The sequence below is a fragment of the Delphinus delphis genome, chromosome 4 (genome assembly GCF_949987515.2).
Source record: "Delphinus delphis chromosome 4, mDelDel1.2, whole genome shotgun sequence".
NCBI lineage: Eukaryota > Metazoa > Chordata > Mammalia > Artiodactyla > Delphinidae > Delphinus > Delphinus delphis.
The window spans coordinates 66,287,228-66,303,788 of NC_082686.1; the positions used below are offsets into that span (position 1 = coordinate 66,287,228).

The following is a 16,561-nucleotide window of genomic DNA, read 5'->3' on the forward strand; positions in this document are numbered from 1 at the left end:
GGTACGCGGGCCTCTCACTGTTGTGGCCTCTCCCGTTGCGGAGTACAGGCTCCGGATGCGCAGGCTCAGCGGCCATGGCTCACGGGCCTAGCCACTTCGCGGCATGTGGGATCTTCCCAGACTGGAGCACAAACCCGTGTCCCCTGCATCGGCAGGCAGACTCTCAACCACTGCGCCACCAAGGGAGCCCACATTTTACTTTTTTAATTTTAAAATTAATAAATTATTTAAAATTTAAACAATATATTGTGGGATCTTTCCATGTCAGACACAGATCTATATGATGCTGCTCCTAGGGGACATAGATAGTGGCCACGGATCTAAACAAATGGAAGTTCTTATGTTTTAAGTTTGAAAACAATGTGGAGAGAAAATTTGGTGCCTTGCAGTGCTTCCAACCATTTTTTCATGTCATGACACATTTAGAAAATGCTAATATTTATACATTAGCAAACGTACAAATGGAGTAAATGGAAGAGCCAGGCCAGGGGCTCTGGCTGCTCTGAGAACTGAGGGGATCACTATCTCAGTGCACCTGTACCCTTTTGGCCACACACCAGTTGGGAAGTTCTGCAATAAAGCAAAAATTTCCCAGTGGCCTAATATTAAACAGGGACGGAGTGTGGGCCTCATCTTATGCTGACCTATTGGACAAAAAAGCCAAATATTAGATTTCTAAATAGTTAAAAGAAAAATGATTCATAAAGAAGAGCTATGAGGAGGGAAATTTTTTTCTTGGGAGACTACTTGTAAAAGGAAATATAAGACAGAAATTAATCTTTTTTCAATAATAATACAGAAATACATCCTATTTTACTTTACTACACAATGTCAACATTGGGTAAACAATTTAACTTGGTCAATATTGTATGCAATGCAGCTGTATGGCCTTGTGAAGGAAAGACAAACAGTGCTCTAATTTACCAGTATGTTGAAAATGCTGCATTTTCATTCCAGTTCTGGACAATAAGATGATGCTGGTAAGAGTGAATAACTGGAATGCAAAGGTTTCTGATAGGGAAAATTAGGGAATCAAGAAGATGACCTAGCCTTAAAAGTAACAGTAACATTTATATGGAGAATATTAGTAGCTGGGAGAGCAAAAATAACTCAGGGCTTTAAGCAGAATGTCCTCAGTTTAGTGCCTTTTGTGGGGACTTGGGGGTGGTGAATAAGCACAAAAATGCTAGAAAATATGGAAACATAAATTGTTTTAAGGAGGGAATTAGGTATCTTAAAAAACCCCATTTGAATCCAGTAGCTTTCATCCTTTGCTTAGAGAACACTGGTGATAGAATAAACACGTCAGCAGGCATTGAGCAATTACACCAACAGATAAAGAGATCAAAACAAATAGTATTCAGGCTGTGAAGTTTAGCATGAAGGAATAAAAGGACAAAGCATTCTACAAAGAATTTAAACTCTCATAATATATAAATTAAGTTTAAAAATAACTTAATTGAAGCCATTACCTTATCAAAAAACCTACTGAGCTTGACAGCATTGGAAGAACCTGCAGCTAAGTACCGTGGATTTGTGCAATCCTAGAAGATAAAACATAAGATCCACAATTAAACGTTAGGAAACAGAAGCTCTTTGTGAGTCATTACTGTTCCTCTTGCACATTTCTATAGTAAAATATTAGGCATAATACTCTCATAAAATATTCAAGTAATTTTCAAATTATGATGCACACAGCAAAGAGGAAAGTGCTAAAGGAAGGTGAGGCCACTTACTCTTTGTTATTTAGGCAATTTTAGAGGACACTGAACCACTGTATTCATCACCAAATAATTCATAAAGGAAGACAGGATTGTTAATGTCTTACTAACAACAAAACCAACATACTAATTAGGTGACCTGCCTACATTTACCTTCAAAAGCAGAAACAGAGCTATTAAAAACAAACTTTTTTTTTTAAACATCTTTATTGGAGTATAATTGCTTTACAATGGTGTGTTAGTTTCTGCTATATAACAAAGTGAATCAGCTGTATGTATACACATATCCCCATATCCCCTCCCTCATGCACCTCCCTCCCACCCTCCCTGTCCCACCCCTCTAGGTGGTCACAAAGCACCTAGCTGATCTCCCTGTGCTATGCAGCTGCTTCCCACTAGCCATCTATTTTACATTTGGTAGTGTATACATGTCAATGCTACTACTCTCTCACTTCGTCCCAGCTTATCCTTCCCCCTCCCCGTGTCCTCAAGTCCATTCTCTACATCTGCTTCTTTATTCCTGTCCTGCCCCTAGGTTCATCAGAACTATTTTTAATTTTTTTTTAGATTCCATATATATGTGTTAGCATACGGTATTTATTTTTCTCTTTCTGACTTACTTCACTCTGTATGACAGACTCTAGGTCCATCCACCTCACTACAAATAACTCAATTTCGTTTCTTTTTATGGCTAAGTAATATTCCATTGTATATATGTGCCACGTCTTCTTTATCCATTCGTCTGTCGATGGACACCTAGGTTGCTTCCATGTCCTGGCTATTTTAAATAGTCCTGCAATGAACATTGTAGTACATGGCTGTTTCTGAATTATGGTTTTCTCAGGGTATATGCCCAGTAGTGGGATTGCTGGGTCACATGGTAGTTCTGTTTTTAGTTTTTTAAGGAACCTCCATGCTGTTCTCCATAGTGGTTGTATCAATTTACATTCCCACCAACAGTGCAAGAGGGTTCCCTTTTCTCCACACCCTCTCCAGCATTTATTGTTTCTAGATTTTCTGATGATGGCCAGTCTCACCGTTGTGAGGTGATACCTCATTGTGGTCTTGATTTGCATTTCTCTAATGATTAGTGATGTTGAGCATCCTTTCACGTATTTGTTGGCAATCTGTATATCTTCTTTGGAGAAATGTCTATTTAGGTCTTCTGCCCATTTTTGGATTGGGTTGTTTGTTTTTCTGATATTGAGCTGCATGAGCTGCTTGTATATTTTGGAGATTAATCCTTTGTCAGTTGCTTCGTTTGCAAATATTTTCTCCCATTCTGAGGACAACACTTCATTTTTTAGTACTAGTTACTCACCAGTGCTCAACTAACTTAAGTACTATGAAGTTCTTAGGAATAGTAGGAAGCATGAAAATAAAGAGCAGGAGGAGCAAAAAACAAACAGAACGGTGGCCAGGGATTTCTCACTCACTGAATGCAAGGCACTACATCTCTTGGTAGGCCATAAAGATAATAATAAACAATAGATATATTTTTTGGTTAAAATAAACAATAGAAAAGTTTATTTTAAAATATCATTAAATATTATTTTTAATAATAAATAATAAACAACAGATATTTACTATTAGGATACAAATAGGAAAAAATGGGGCTCTGAAGAGACAAAAGAATCTGAAACATTATAATGAAGTGACTAGTACATTGCAATGATTAGTAAAGACCTTAAAACATTTACTATCCCTTTCCTGGAATTCCAATGTTGAATTGCCTTAGCTTGTCATCATTGACTTGCCAACTCAAGAGACCGAGTACTTTGATTTGTACCTCAAATGCCACCTAAGACCCAACCATGGGGATATCATATAGGCTCCTTTGCAAGGATAGTATCTATTTTTTCAGTTATAGATCATCTGTGTCCCTTGGGAAATCACTGAAGTTATTATTGTTGCATTTATTCTGATTGTAATCTCTAAGCCCACATGATTCCATTCCAGTGCATTTTGTAACAATCCCTATTTTACCAATATACAACATTCAAGGCTCACATTTTAAATTCTGACCAGAAGCTATACATTTTCCAAAACCACAAAAGAGAGACTACAACTTTTCAAAGATCATAGAGTAAAAGAAAAATCAGAGGTCTTTGAAGCCAGCAGGCTCTGAATCTGAGTATCTGTCCCAACATCTCTAGATTGTGTGACATTGGTTAGGCTACTAAACCTTTAAAGTTGAGCTTATTCATTTGTGAAATGGAGATAGCGATACTTAACCCATAGGATTTTTGTGAAAATTAAATGAGATAATGCATGTCTGACACATAGTAGGTACTGAAATATTAGTTTCCTTCTTTCTTCATCCCAAGAAAATGCCATCAGATTGAATTTTCAGACACAAAAGCACCTAACATAATAAAAGATAATTCTATGTATGGATTAAGCAGACTGAAATGTCATTGTGTAAACTGTTGTATTTGAAATCATGTTTGAACACATTTATACAGCAATTGAGGCATATAAAAGACAAACCTTAACTAGATCTGTATTAGATACGATTTACAAAACAGATATTGATCACATAATCATCAGATTGTCAAAAGACTTCAGAGATGACTCCAAATAGAGCTAAAGTACTAAATACAAAAATTAAATCAAACATCAAACAAACAGACAAAACCTCCCCAAAACTTATTTCTAAGCCTCCAGAATTTCAGGTTGACCAGGCTAGAGAAACCCTATGATTTTAGGAAGAGAGTTTTAGATCTGAAAGAACTATAACTATCTGCTATTGATCATGGTAGAGGGCAAAGCCTGAAAATTGATAGCTCTAAATGCTTGAGAAAGAAACATTAACTAGGGAAGATGCTTCAGAATGATCACTTTGAAGTAAACACATAACAGAGGAAAATTTGTGCTAGACACAAAAAAACCTAATAGGATTTAAAAAAATAAGTAATCTCCTCCCTGTTTATAATTTAAACAACTTGTCTTTTTTTTTTCCAGGCACAAGAAAGCTTTGATTCTATCTTTGATGTATACAGTTATGTTAATCCTTACTTTTTAATAATTTTAAGTAAATTCATACAGTAACCAAAGATGCTAGCACTAACAGTGTTAAATTAGTTTTTACTTGAGACTTTATATTTACTTGCTGAGTCTTTTTGACTGTTACCTCTTTTTGAAACTCTTATCCAATTTTCCTCCTCATCTTTTCTTCCCTGCATCCTCAAGACCCTCTTGTTTCTGCTGTGTTCTTGAAGGTGTACACTGATAAAAGGCCATAAGTATGTTGTATGTGAATTCTGTGAAGACCATGTTTGCCACTTGAGTACCTTTACATTTTGTTAACAATTAAAGATCGCCCTGACTTTGCAAGTAAAATAGGAAAAGCACATATCTAGATGATTGTCACAGAAACCCACAGGCACTGGAAACAGATACATTCTAAAATACATTAAAAGTAAAATAGTATGTGTCTAGAATGTGTAAGCACTTAATAAATGCCAGCTACTTTTATTATTAAAAAAAAGTAATTGCTGGAACAAATTAAGCTATTCAGTGGTAAATTTCCCTTTGGAAACAATGTTCAGACAAAGTAACCTCAGTACTTCTTTGACAAGGATATTATATATTCTATGTAACAGGAATTCTCTGGAATATGATGGTCCAGTGTTGACTACCTGGGCATTTATGCTGAATATTCCATGGTGGCAGCTGAGAAAAATAAGGCATCTCCACTGCAAAGCAGAATGTAAAAAACAATGGAATGGCAGGCAGAAGCTGACTCAATTATGGGGGGTACAGGTGGAGTTGAACCAAGCCGTGTTCACCAATGCTGATTCACAGAGAAAGGGCATCAGAATCAGCTGAGTTATTAGTTAAAATTACTGAGTCCGGGGCTTCCCTAGTGGCACAGTGGTTGAGAGTCCGCCTACCAATGCAGGGGACACGGGTTCGTGCCCCAGTCCGGGAAGATCCCACATGCTGCGGAGTGGCTGGGCCCGTGAGCCATGGCCGCTGAGCCTGTGCGTCCGGAGCCTGTGCTCCACAACGGGAGAGGCCACAACAGCGAGAGGCCCGCGTACCGCAAAAAAAAAAAAAAAATACTGAGTCCTTCTGTCAAACCTTATGAATAAAAAGCACCAGCTGTGGGGCACTTATTCAAAAATTTTCACAAATACTATAATATTGAATACACAGTCAGGTTTGAGTAATTGGTGATCTAGATGATTTCTAACAATTCTTTCAGCTCTGAGATTCTAAATGTTAGGTGAAGGATAATTAAGTGGAAAACAGGCTTAGTTGTAGAGCATGGGCTCTGGAGTCAGAGTGCCTGGTTTGACCGTGTAACCTTGGCCTAAGTGCCACTCTTTGCTTCTAGTCTTCGTTTTTAAAATGGAGGTATTTATAGTACCTACCTTATAGGATTGATGTGAAGACGATGCATGTGAGATAATGTACATAAAGTACTAGAACAGTGCTTGGCACTAATAAGTCCTTAATGAATGTTAGCCATTAGTGGTATTAAACTACCACCACCACGTCTGGAATGCTAGTGCGCAGATATGTTGCAGAAATCCTACTTGCAAACAATGACATATAAACCATGACTGAAGCTGCTGGCCAGGATCATTCTCTAGGCAACATTAACTAGCTTATATGAGAACTTTTCTAGCCTTCTTAATGTCCAGTTCTAATTGAGCTAAATATCTTAGGAAGGGACTCAATCTATTGTATAAACTAATGCTTATACATTACTAACTATACATTAGTTTATATAAACTAATGCTTATGAAGCACTCCTAGTTTACAGTTTGTAATTTTCTCATTTATATACTTGTTTACCCTTTAAGGTAAATTCTGTAGTTTAAGAGCTAAGAGGCTTTTCTAAAGCAAGAATAAAACAAAGTTTGAACATTCCAACAGGTCAGCATATAAGGAGGCTTTGCCCATCTCATAATCTATGTTGGCTCCAATCTTCATTACTTTTTGGACTAGAACCCAAATGCCTGATTTCAAATATAAAGCTTCCTCTGTGAGCATATAGAACTTTCAAAGTCTTTGGTTTTGCCTTTACCTGATAATAATACAAACATGCATTAGTAAAAAATACACACCAAATTAATCTCTTCTGCATTGAAATCCTCAGCCAGGAAAGCAGTCCTAGTTAAAACTTCATGGCGCTTGGTTTCATGAATCTGATCCAGTTTAGTCCCTATTACCAACAGTGGGATTTGGTTATCAGCAAACTGTTCCCGGTCATAATCCCTGTGATAAATAATAATGAAGAGGTGAATAGAATTTACCTTTCTGATGTAGATGTGTAATATTTAAATGCAGCTACTCACACTATTTTACAGATACTTCACTGACTCTTGCTCACCCATTACCTATAAACTTACTTTTCTCCCACCTACTTGTTCATTTTTTCAATCAATCCTTGCCATCTTTCAAGTTCCAACTATTAATTCAACTACTCAAAATTTGTCCCATGGGTCTTTATAGACTACTTGAATAAACTGAGTGCCCACCAGGTATATGAAAGTAGGTTGACTTGACTTCTCCCAAAGCTCTGTCTTCTAAGGCTAACAGCTCAGGAATTTTTCTGGGTAGATGCAGAGAGTGGATTCAAACCTCTGTGGAGAGAAAACCCAGTACCCTAGCATGGCAGTCACGCCTTTTGCCAGAGGGGAAAATGTCAAGCTTCTGGGTACCTCCTGGGGTATGCATAAGCTTTACACCTACCATACTCATTTCTGTCTATGAATAGTAAAGAAAAATAGATCATTTTAGGAAAATCAGAAATAGGAATGCTGAAGGCCAGCATAAATCAACCATAGGTGATGCTACAGCCTGGGGAAAGATGGAGTCAACAAATGGAAAGGGAAAGAAACAATTGAAATGCAAAATGAATAGTAAAAGGAAAGAATTAAGTACCAAATAGTTGTTTGTCCTGACACGAGAGCTGTGGGAGACACAGAACAGGTAGTAAGAATCACTTAGGGTTAGTGGCCTTGGGTCACTGTCTTTCTATTACTGAAAGGAACATAGAGCCCAATGTTGTTCAATTAATATAAATTCTACTCACATATGAGAAATGAAACAGATTTGGAGTTCTGACATATTATAAGCTCAGTTTATAACAGTCAGCAAAATCTGGTTGCGACACCTTATGACAGTAAATCAATATTGCATAACCCAATCAATACAAACCAGGTGAGCATAATTTTTTTCCTTCCTTTGACATCACTCTTCTTTCTCTTTGAATAATCTAAATTGTGTTTGTGTGTGCGCCTGCACACAAGAACTTACCAAATCTTTTTGCCCTTCACAATAACCTTACAGAGCCTCAGTTACTGTTCAGACTTGGAACAAAATTGTTTTGAATTATGTTACCTCCCATTTCATAAAAATACTATAATCCTAATTACTGCATCAAAGCCAACAATAGTTTGAGTTCAAGGCCTTTGATTCTTCTTACTAACATCAATGTTGACTTAGGAGACATGGTCCAAAACTGAAATTTGCTTTATTAGAGAATAAAGTTTTGAAAGTACCCTCCTTTAGGACTTTTTTCCCCTTATACTCTAACTCTGGCTTACATACAACTTTTTGTATATATTTTATCAAACATCATCTTTGATACACATATTTGTCACTTGCAGTCTTTCATAATCTCTTGCACATTAACATATATATTTATTGTATATATGTAACATAACATATATGTTGCACATAATATATGTATATTTACAATCTGTTCTCTTATTTCTCTTTTTAACTTTCCTTTTTCTCACTTTCTTTCATTAAATCTTATATCCAATTTGAAATTTGATCTCAAAATCCTTTTTTTCTTTTTAAATCATTAGGTAAAAAGCAAATGGGGAATTTTATCATGAATGGATAAGTCTGATAACACCTTAACATCACAAAGAGACAGATAACCAGGTATTGTATTATATGCTCTGTACCACTTAGGCAAAAACAAAAAACCTTGCATCTTTCAGGACACTATATTTAACTACCATTATGAAGAAGATTAGGATTCAGAGAAACAAATAATGTTGGAACAATTGGACATTCATATACAAAAATCGACCTCAACCAAACCCTCACACATTATAACTAACTCAAAACAGATCATAGATCTAAAAGTAAACCAAAACCTGTAAAACTTCTAGAAGAAACACAGGAGAAAACCTGCATGATCTGGGATTAGGCAAAGAGTTGTTATACATGATTCTAAAAACATAATACATAAAAGAGAAATTAGACTTCATCAAAATGAAAAACTATTGCTTTGTGAAAGATACTGTTAAGAGAATGAAAAGACAATCTACAGAGTGGGAGAAAATATTTGCAAATCAAACATTTTACAGAATGTTATTTTGGAGGGTACATTCCTGGGATTGCTATAGCATTTCAAACCAACTGTGAAGTAATCTGGGCTTACCCATTTGTTACCAAGACTCCAGTTGGCACCAAATCCCTGTTGAGAGCTTCCAATGACCAACGATACAAGTTTTGGGATGACTTCTTATTTGTTAAGTCATGGACTAAAATAATACCTAAAATAACCAAAGAAAATAATGTCAATATTGTAACAACTCCTCTTCATTTCACAATTGGCAAAACATTAGGTTGCTTACCGAATGCATTTTGGTACGACTAACAAACTCAGACACAATTATTTTTAAATTTCCTCTGTAAATTCTTGCAAATAATTATTTAAAAATAATTATCTAAAAGCTTTTCTTTGTCAGTTATATAACTTTTAAAAACTTCTACAAGGGCTGACAGATGTCATTAAACTTTTAGAATGTCTTCTTTTTTTCTTCATTCAACACTTAATGAGTGCCTATTCTGCCTGGTCCTAATTACAGAACTACTTCATCAATAAAAAGAATCAAAACTACTTCAAGTATATAGGAAATTATATTCATTCAAAAAGGTTATTTTTTTCCACACTATGCATCTGTCATAGACATCATACATACACATATTACTTACACTCATTAAAATATTTAATAATAAAAATTTATTAAAATGGTATTGATTTAATTTGATACAATTCCTATTCTTTAGCTGACAAGATGTTTTCTTGTAGATCACCTGAACCTAATCAACTCAAAAGTCTAATCATTTAGTTCTTCGGATTAATGGCTAGCTATGTAAGCTTGCTCTACCTGTAAGAGATCTAGTTAACAAAGCAAAAGAAATATGCCACTAGAAGGAGGTAGGAAAAGATAGTCAAGAAGTATGAATAGTAGAAAACAGATGGACTTTTAAGAGATTGAAAAATAGCAAAATGTAATAAGGTTTAGAAATACAATTAAACAGAATCAGTTAAGATCCTGGACAGAAAGGTAAAGCAGGTTATTACAATATGATATTGACAAAAAAGGAAAAGCTTTAATGCCTAGTGAAATTTAGGGTACCATCTTGTGATCAAGAGACAATAGGTTTTTAAACCCCCAACCCTTGCCTATATTACCCAGATTCTACTGTGAAGAGAGAATGTGAAACTGATGATTCTTCCATCTTCAAGATGTAAGATATGTAAATTTGAAAAAGAAGGGCATAAGAGTTAGAATTATTTGGCTTCTCTAGTTTTTACAGACATTGTGTAACTAAGGTGCTTGTGCAAATTATAGTTGACTAGTTCCAGTTAGCTCAGATAAATCTGTATCTCTCCTGGGATCTGGAAAAAATAGAGATCTGACACTTGCCCCCGTGTCCAACTGCATTCACTCTACTTTCCTCAATGAGGGGCTCTATTAGGCATTAAGGAAACATGAACAAGGATAGATTTTAAAAAAGGAATAAAGAGCTACCGTTAAAGAATATAGCTAACATTTATTCAGTATTTATGTGGTAAATATTGTGCTTTACATCTGGCATCTAATTTGATTTTCAGAACAGTCCTATGAGGTAAGAATTATTATCTTCATTTTACACATGTGGAAACTGAGGCTCAGAGAGGTTGAGTAACTTACCCTAGATCACATGGTAAGTGGGGTAGCGGAATTTGAAATCAAGTATTCTGACAGTAAAAGATTAGAGGAAGACAGAATAAAGTCACTTCAGGGCAAAGGGAGTGGAAGATACTTTCTCCTCTCCTTATTTCCTAGGTATAAATACCACAAAACTATGGGTGGGTTTGGTTGGGAGAGTGAAAAGATTACAAAGGCCTAAATGAGCTATTAGATGCACAGGGAGGAGTTTATTTTTTGAGGATCTCTATTTAAGGCTTTTGAGCTTTTAAGGGCATTGAGCACCTTTTTCCTTATTTTCCTTCTTTCATTTGGGCTGAGAGTTCCTGCTTTGTAGATTACGAGGTAGAAGGGATGGGACACAGTGAGGCCCAAAGGAAAGAAGTCAGGGTGATAGCTGATCAGAATATGTTCTAAATCTTTAAAAATAGAGAGGTAGAGACACTTTACAGGTTTCCTTTGGGGATTACCAGCCTCATTCATCACAGTGGGAAGAGGTAGGGTATTGAGGGAAGGAAGTTATTGCTAAGAATAGACTGTATTTGAATGGAGTGATCCTTATGCTCTGTTTCTTAGAAAACTAAGGATGGTAGATGGAGTAAAGAACCTTGAACGCTTCTACCAAGAGAAATGTTCCAGAGGTAGGCTCGAAGAACACAGAAACTGATTTTCTTTCTTTTTCATTGAAGTATAGTTGATTTACAATATTGTGTTAGTTTCAGGTGTACAGCAAAGTGCTTCAGATATATATATATATATATATATATATATATATATATATATATATATATATATATATATATTCAGATTCTTTTCCATTATAGGTTATTACAATATATTGAATATAGTTCCCTGTGCTATACAGTAGGACCTTATTGTTTATCTATCTTATATATAGTAGTTTGTATCTGCTAATCCCAAACTCCTAATTTATCCCTCCCTCCCTTTCCCCTTTGGTAACCATAATTTTGTTTTCTCTGTCTGTGAGTCCCTATTAAGATTGCTCTTAATAGGGAGTTGTTTTTTTTTTTTTTTAAGAAACAGGAATATCTCTCAGTCTTACTTGTAAAACTAACATAGGATATATGAAATTACTTCAATAATATTTAAGGAAGACACAAATCACTAATGGAGAGTAGGTATAGAAAAGATAACCAAATAAATATGGATTTAGATGGATTTCTTCAGTACTTACTAAGCTTACAACTCAGAATTCCATAAAGTTTCTAGGATCTGAATGGTCTTTATTATTTATTTATAATTTTTATCCTAACTCTTTGTCAAAAAGATCTAAACAGGAAAAGTGTTATTTATCCAAACTTTTCTTTGCCAAATCGGATTGATATCAACTTTGACAAGTCATTTGACTGATATAATCCAAGTTTATCACTTGATCCTAGATCTAAACCAGGCTTCATTTCTTTCTCTCCTGCTCTTTAGCAAGTCACCTAATACTATACCAGTCTTATCTTACTGTTTTTTCATTTATATACATTCTATTAATATATGCCATTATCATGTACTTTATCATGTATCATTATGATGTCATATATTAATGTCACCATCTTAAACTGTGTTTTGTTTCATTTATGAATATTTTGTTTCTTCAATTAGATTGTGACACTTTCAGATAGAATTCCGAGCTAAATGCGACATAGGTCTGAACTAACATGACTCATCCTGTATTCTACAGTACGCATCCAATGACAAGAGCCTTCTCTACTTTTTTGAAGTATCTACAACACCTTATGATATGGGATAAGATATTGAAAGAGGAATATAAGTAATGAAGATGGTACTGAATAATTACAATGCTTACTTAATATAGAATGAGATCTAAGCATAGTATAAATGAAGGCCAATTAATAGCTAAGCATCTACCAGAAAGGAAGGGGTAAGATACTAAATCTTTTGGTACATCAATCAAAGAGAAGTTGAAATTATATTTCACAGTAAAAAAAAAAAAAGGTAAAAAATGAATTAAAGAGAAGATAAAAAAATTCTATAGGTAAATCACAGGTGTCAGTAGTTTAGTTCCTGGACACAGAGTAGGCACTCTATGAACTGCAATTATGTCCTATTACACACCTCTACCTGGAAGTCTGCTCCAGGTGTTTGTATATCTATAACTGGATGAAATTTCTGCACCCCTAAAAACATCCTTAGGCAGCTTTTATAATTACACAGGACTCTAAGGAGCAGATGAAAAAAAATCTCAGTATCTCTGGGACATCTGGCTTAGATCATGGGACTCCTAATGGTATATACTCAGTTGACTGAAGAAACAGCACTCCCAGGGGACAGTGTTTTGGAAGGTTCCATGTTTTGTGTCGAGTACCCAAACTATCTCTCAATATTTAGTTTATGACAATAATATAAATAGAAACACTTAGACAAAGCAAATATCTAATGTTCTGAAATACATAGTTAGAATCTAAAAAACATGAACTGGAATGTGATATGCAGATTTAAATTAAGAGTTGGGGGTATCTTAGATCTTTCTTAAATTAAGATGAGTCCAGCATTCCTCATCAGATGATCTGAGACCATTAATATATGGTAAAAATAAAAAATGTTTTACCATTTACAGAGTTGTAGAATACTGCTCTTGTGCTTTTCACACTGCTGGCACTGCCCACAGAGCCTCCAACATCCCAAAATTCTATATAGTAGGTCTTCTCTTCTGGGGTTCCTTCTTTGTAGTCATGAACCTAACAAATCAATTCATCAAAATAATTATTATAGCCACTAAGAAAACTCATAAACACCCTCATTCCAGTTTAAAGCACTGAACATTCCATATCAGCAGCTTACCCTCTGACTCTCTAATCACCACCTCCTATCTTTACAGCTTCCTCTCTCTAACACTCCAACTCTAATAATAATCTTTGACCCCAAAGGTCCCTATAGTTCATGGATCCTAACACCTTCCAAAGTCCCCCCTTCCACTTCCAAACCTTCACTTCCTTCCTAACTAAGCATAAATTCTGCTATTCGTCATTTTAATCTCTCCTTTACTCTTCCCTCACATAGTATTCATTAGACAAAACTCCAGCCCTGATTATATCCACCTTTTCCTGTATTCCATGTCTGCAACCCAGCTAGCGAGTGTAATGTTCAGAAAAATATACATTCAAGCTAACTGGATTCATTTTAAATTCAAGTCTACCTTTGGAGCTCTCTGTCAATCAGTTCCATAGTCTATTTCCTCTTTTCCTCCCCTAGGTAACTATTTCACACTTACTCCTATTTTTCAAACTTCCAATCTCTCTTCCTTGTCCTCAGGCACAGCTAATAATCTTGCTTCCAGAGACAGAAGCAATCAGAAGAGAACTCTACAACCTGCTCTTCGCTTATCTATCCACTCCCTGTATCTGTACCCATATAATCTGCTTTCCTTGCAGCTATTATAGATAAACTGTCCGTGTCTCTAAGGTCAAATCCCCTTCTTATGCATAAAATCCCATCCCTTCTTTCTTATCAAAGAGGTAGCTCTATCAATTCTCCCTTTCATCATCAAATTATCCCTCTCTGTTGGATTAATTCCCACCAGCAAACAACCATGCCATAATTTTTCCCATCTTAAAATAACCTTCTCTTGGGCTTCCCTAGTGGCACAGTGGTTGAGAGTCCGCCTGCCGATGCAGGGGACACGGGTTCGTGCCCTGGTCCGGGAAGATCCCACATGCCGCGGAGCGGCTGGGCCCGTGAGCCATGGCCGCTGAGCCTGTGCGTCCGGAGCCTGTGCTCCGCAACGGGAGAGGCCACAACAGTGAGAGGCCACAACAGTGAGAGGCCAGCGTACCGCAAAAAAAAAATAAAAAAATAACTTTCTCTTGACCTCATGTCTTCCTCTAGCTGCCAAACCACTTCTCTATGCCTTTTTACGGCAAAAGCCCTCCAAAGAGTTGTCTCTTCTCAACTGTCTCTGATTCTTTTCCTTATATTCTCTTTTGAACTCATTCCTGTCACACCTTTTGTCCCAGTCACCCCACTGAAATATTCCTTATCAAGGTCATTAATGGCTTCCACACTGCTAAATCCAACAATCAATGAATAGTTTCCATCTTACTCTATCATCTGATAAAACTAATCACTCCTCTTTCAATACTTTCTTCACTTAACTTACAGGAATATCATACTGTTCCGCTTTTCTTCCCACCTCACTGGCTAAGCCTTTTCAGTCTCCATTTGGGTTGTCCTCATCTCTCTACCCTCTTAATTGTTAGAGTGTTCCAAGGTTTAGTTCTTGGATATCTCGCAACACTTGCTCTTTTGACAATTTCATCTACTCTTATGATTTAAAATGTCATAAATACGTTGATGAATTCCAAATTTATATACATCCTGGAGCAGTCCCTTGAACCTCAGACTACCATATCACCTAACTACAATTTGGATGTCTAACAGGCACCTCAAATTTAACATATTTAAAAATAATAACCCAATCTTCCTCCCAAACCCATTCTTCTCCCAGTTTTCTCTGATCCAGTAAAAGGCAATTCTAGCCTTCTAGTTAGTTGAAGGGCCAAAAACTTAAGCGTTAACTTAACTCTTAACTTAAAACTTAACTCCTCTCATACTGCATATCTGATTTGTCAGCAAATTCTGTTGCTTTTGCCTTAAAAAAATATCCAAAACCTGTTCATTTCAAACCATCTCAACTATTACCACCCTCAAAGCCTCTATCTCTTTGCCTGAATTAATGTAATCATCCCCTAACTGATTTCCCCACTAGAGCCTCACCGACTCACTTTCCCACCACCCTCCATTTGTTCTCCAAATAGTAGCTAGAGTGATCATTTTAAAATGAAAGTTAGATCATATCCCCCTTCAATTCAAAACTCTCCAATGACTTTCTTACTCAGAGTAAACTCCAAAATCTCTCTCTTTCTCATTGTCTAGACTCTATAAGAATTTACTGCTTATATTTCAGAAACGAAATCTGATATATGGCAACCTTATCTATTAGAATATAGACAAGAGCCAGATTATAATACGGTGGTTCAGGGGTGTACATCAGAATCTTTCAAGGTTTTTTTTTTTAGAAATATACATGCCAACAAAAGCAAAAAATAAACAAGTGGGACTACATCAAATAAAACAGCTTCTACACAGCAAAGGAAACGAGCAACAAAGTGAAAAGGCATCCTATGGAATGGGATAAAATATTTGCAAATCATACATCTGATAAAGGGTTAATATCCAAAATATATAAAGAAATAATACAATTCAATAGCAAAAAACCCAATTTAAAAATTGGGCAGAGGAACTGAATAGACATTTTTTCAAAGAAGACAAATGGTCAACAAATACCTGAAACGGTGCTCAATATCACTAATCAGAAGGGAAATGAATATCAAAAGTGTGAGATAGCACCTCACACCTCTTAATATGGCTGTTATCAAAAAGACAAGAGATAACAAGTGTTGGTAAGCATGTGGAGAAAAGGGAACCCTTGTACACTACTGGTGGGAATGTAAATTGGTTCAGCCACCATGGAAACAGAATGAAGGTTCCTCAAAAAGTTAAAAATAGAACTACCATATGATCCAGCAAGCCCACTTCTGGGTATATATCCAAAGGAAATGAAAACAGGATACTGAAGAGATATCTGCACTCCCATGTTCTGTGCACAACAGTCAAGATATGAAGACAATTCAAGTGTCTGTCAATGGATGAAGGAATAGAGAAGATGTGATATACAGCCATGAGATGGAATATTATCCCATTATTCAGCCATGGGGCTGGGGTGGGGGGGCGGTGGGGAAATCCTGCCATTTGAGACAACATGATTGGATCTTGAGGGAATTATGCTAAGTGAAACAAGCCACTCAGAGAAAAAAAAAAACAACAACTGCATGCTATCACCTATATGTAGAATCT

The 16,561-nt window shown here is 36.1% G+C and overlaps 1 protein-coding gene across 1 annotated transcript in view; it reads right to left on the reverse strand.

Moving 5' to 3' along the window:
• RABL3 (RAB, member of RAS oncogene family like 3) overlaps positions 1 to 16,561 on the reverse strand; it is a 38,824-nt gene that overhangs the window by 4,584 nt on the left and 17,679 nt on the right. The window contains exons 3-6 of the mRNA XM_060010729.1: positions 13,257 to 13,386; positions 9,136 to 9,250; positions 6,800 to 6,950; positions 1,473 to 1,544 (exon numbers count right to left, since the gene is read on the reverse strand). Coding sequence (XP_059866712.1) covers positions 1,473 to 1,544; positions 6,800 to 6,950; positions 9,136 to 9,250; positions 13,257 to 13,386 — 468 coding nt within the window. The remainder of the gene's footprint in view (positions 1 to 1,472; positions 1,545 to 6,799; positions 6,951 to 9,135; positions 9,251 to 13,256; positions 13,387 to 16,561) is intronic.